The 2922-nt window shown below is 60.0% G+C and overlaps 1 protein-coding gene across 1 annotated transcript in view; it reads left to right on the top strand.

The window, feature by feature from the left end:
* The first annotated feature begins 104 nt into the window (after positions 1 to 104).
* Positions 105 to 2922, top strand: part of LOC103605715 (ventral anterior homeobox 1-like) — a 4094-nt gene continuing 1276 nt past the window's right edge. Inside the window, exons 1-3 of the mRNA XM_008590342.1 lie at positions 105 to 192; positions 533 to 720; positions 2707 to 2914. Of these exons, the coding sequence (XP_008588564.1) occupies positions 105 to 192; positions 533 to 720; positions 2707 to 2914 (484 nt within the window). The remainder of the gene's footprint in view (positions 193 to 532; positions 721 to 2706; positions 2915 to 2922) is intronic.

Genomic DNA, 2922 nt, shown 5'->3' with positions numbered 1-2922 from the left:
GGCGAGGCCTGGCCCCGGCCCGGCACCGCCCCTGCCCCCAGATCGCCAGGCCCCGCCGGCCTCGCTTCGTCCCTCCTCCTTCCGCCGCCCGGGCTCGGTAGGGAATGAGACCCCGGGTGAGGGTGGGGACCGCTGGAAAACGGTCTTGTCAACAGGCCCCAGAGCAGCGGCCCGCGGGACCCGGGCTGGTCAGTGAGGTCACCCTGATGCTACAGGGGACCCGGACTGCGCAGCCGAGGCTCCTCCGGACGAAAGGAACATCCGCTTATTTGGAACTGATTTTTTTTTTTTCCTCCCTTGTCCGGAGGACTCTACAAAGACAAAGTCTGATTCCTCCTCCTGTTAGTGGCCTGGAGTTAGCTCCTTTGCTCCACTACACACACGGCGCAGCGTCTTTGCTCCCGGCTGTGGCTCACACCGCCCCCCACCCCGGACTGCAGGCTGCTGGGCACAGTGTCCCCGAAGCCAGCTTGGGCCAAGGAGGCTGAGGGAAATGGGAGGGTTCTGGCGTCTGACATCTCCCCTTCCCCAGATGCCAAAGGGTCCATCCGAGAGATCATCCTGCCCAAGGGCCTGGACCTGGACCGGCCCAAGAGGACGCGCACGTCCTTCACGGCGGAGCAGCTCTACCGGCTGGAGATGGAGTTCCAGCGCTGCCAGTACGTGGTGGGCCGCGAGAGGACCGAGCTCGCCCGGCAGCTCAACCTCTCCGAGACCCAGGTACCAGGCGGCCAGGTCGCGCACAGTTCTGCACCAGCCTCCCTCCCCAGCACCCCCAGCCTGCTCTTTCTCACCACCTAACCTGACTTTGGACAGAGCCTCCCCAGGGTAGTGGAGGAGATGGGGAGGATGGAGAAGGAAGGCCTAAGGCTTCCTCCCCTTCCGTAAGCCATTCTTTCCCTCCTTCATCCGCAAATCTTTCAGTACTCTTGTTCTGCCCACCTTGGCCTGGCCCAGGAGGCCCTAAATCCTGTCCTTTTGAAATTCTTGTTGGTCCCCAGTCTTGAGCATTTCCTGTTTGCTTTAACTCTACAAAGCATTTTGGGCACCCTGTTTTGGCCGGATTTCCAGGCACCACCCGCTTTGGGGCTCCCAAGCTTTTCACAGCATCCAGGCCCTTTCTGCAGGAAATGGAGCTGGGGCCAAAGCCCCCTGCTCCAGCACCGTGGGTGACTTCTGTGGGTCAGAAAGGTGTACACCTCCTGGAGCCTGGAGCCTGCCCTGTCCCTTAAAGGAAGGCCTCCTGTGGCCCTGAGCTGGACCCAGCCCCGAACACCCCCCTGGGCTCCTAGGAGGTCCTGTCTTCTGTGCCAATGATGTGTGAGGTATGGGATGTGGGAAGCACATCTGGGGTCCTGGGAACCAGCACTGTGGACTGTACTTTAGGTCTTTTCCTTTACATTAAATTCATATGATGCCCTTGGAGCTGGCATGTGAACTCTGGACCCAGAGCCACTTTAGGGCCTGAGAGCTTTGCCCTGTGGAGGCCCTCTGTGGCCTGGCCAGGGCATGCTGCGAACTTCGCCCAGCTAGGTGAGGTAGCCTTCTTTCTGAGGTCCAGTCCCTTTCCCTATGTCAGCCCTGAAGCAGGTGGGGAGCATTTTAGGTTTGGCATCTGGGCTGAAAGCCCACTGAGGACAGAACAGATGGGATGTTCTTTTTGAGTTTGAGTTGGTCTGGTAGATTTTCCTATTCTCTCTGTGTTGACCCCTCAGTTTACAAAATCCAGACAGGACAGCCTTTCTCTATAGCTGTCAAACTTCATTCTGGGTCGACACTAGGCCTGAAGAGGGGCAGAGGAAGAAGAGTAAGTGAGAGGGAGGTTGGTGGAGAGTATTTAGTCCACCTCAGTCTCCTGACTTCCTCCCATGATTCCACAGTTCATGATGGAGAGCAGTGGAGTGATAAAGAGTATCACTCAGACCCCCCAATCCAGCCGGCAGGGAGAGGAGGTGGAGAAAGCTGGGCCTATAAAGTCCATTCTGCACAAATTCTTCTTTCTACAGCCACCTTCCCTGATTGCTGCTAGTTGACGGTCAAGACAACCTAACAAGCAGGAAACAGTCCCTTGTGGCCTTTGATAGGAGTAGCGATTCTGGGGCTAAATTCGAGCCCATTGGGCCAGGGGTCTGGGTCCAGGAAGGCCGAGCAAAGCTCCTCCGCACCTCACCCTCTTCCCGCTTCCTCCACTGCATCCTTCAGGCCTGACACCCTCTACCGGAAATTAGGGTTTTCGGTCCAGGAAGGCCGAGCAAAGCTCCTCCGCACCTCACCCCCTTCCCGCTTCCTCCACTGCATCCTTCAGGCCTGACACCCTCTACCGGAAATTAGGGTTTTCAGGCCGCGCTGATTCCCAGACCTGTGAGCCCCAAATCTGGCCGCCGGAAGCTTGAAAGCACAGTGACATCCCCTCTGGTCTTCGCATTAGGGTCGTGGGCATTTTTATCACTTCATTTGTAACTGGCGTGGGCCTGGGCCTGCTTCCGTAACCCCGAAGGGCAGTCCACTCCATCTGTGTCCCCCTCGTGGCAGCGCCAGCTCCCCGAGCAGCTCCCAGCCCGGACCTTTCCGGCTGCGGGGTGGGGCTGCGGCTAGGGATGGGGCTCGGGGAGGACCCCCTGAACCCTCGTGCCCCGGCAGCCCGCTCCCTTTGACGCTGGTTTTTCCTGCCCCTCTCTCCTATCCTCCCCGCGACCCGGCGCGCAGGTGAAGGTCTGGTTCCAGAACCGGCGCACCAAGCAGAAGAAGGACCAGGGCAAGGACTCGGAGCTGCGCTCGGTGGTGTCAGAGACCGCGGCCACGTGCAGCGTGCTGCGGCTGTTGGAGCAGGGTCGCCTGCTGTCGCCGCCCGGCCTGCCCGCGCTGCTGCCGCCCTGCGCCACGGGCGCTCTCGGCTCTGCGCTGCGCGGGCCCAGCCTGCCA

Source organism: Galeopterus variegatus, unplaced genomic scaffold (genome assembly GCF_000696425.1).
Source record: "Galeopterus variegatus unplaced genomic scaffold, G_variegatus-3.0.2 Scaffold6010, whole genome shotgun sequence".
Lineage (NCBI taxonomy): Eukaryota > Metazoa > Chordata > Mammalia > Dermoptera > Cynocephalidae > Galeopterus > Galeopterus variegatus.
This window is presented reverse-complemented; position numbering and strand designations above follow the sequence as displayed.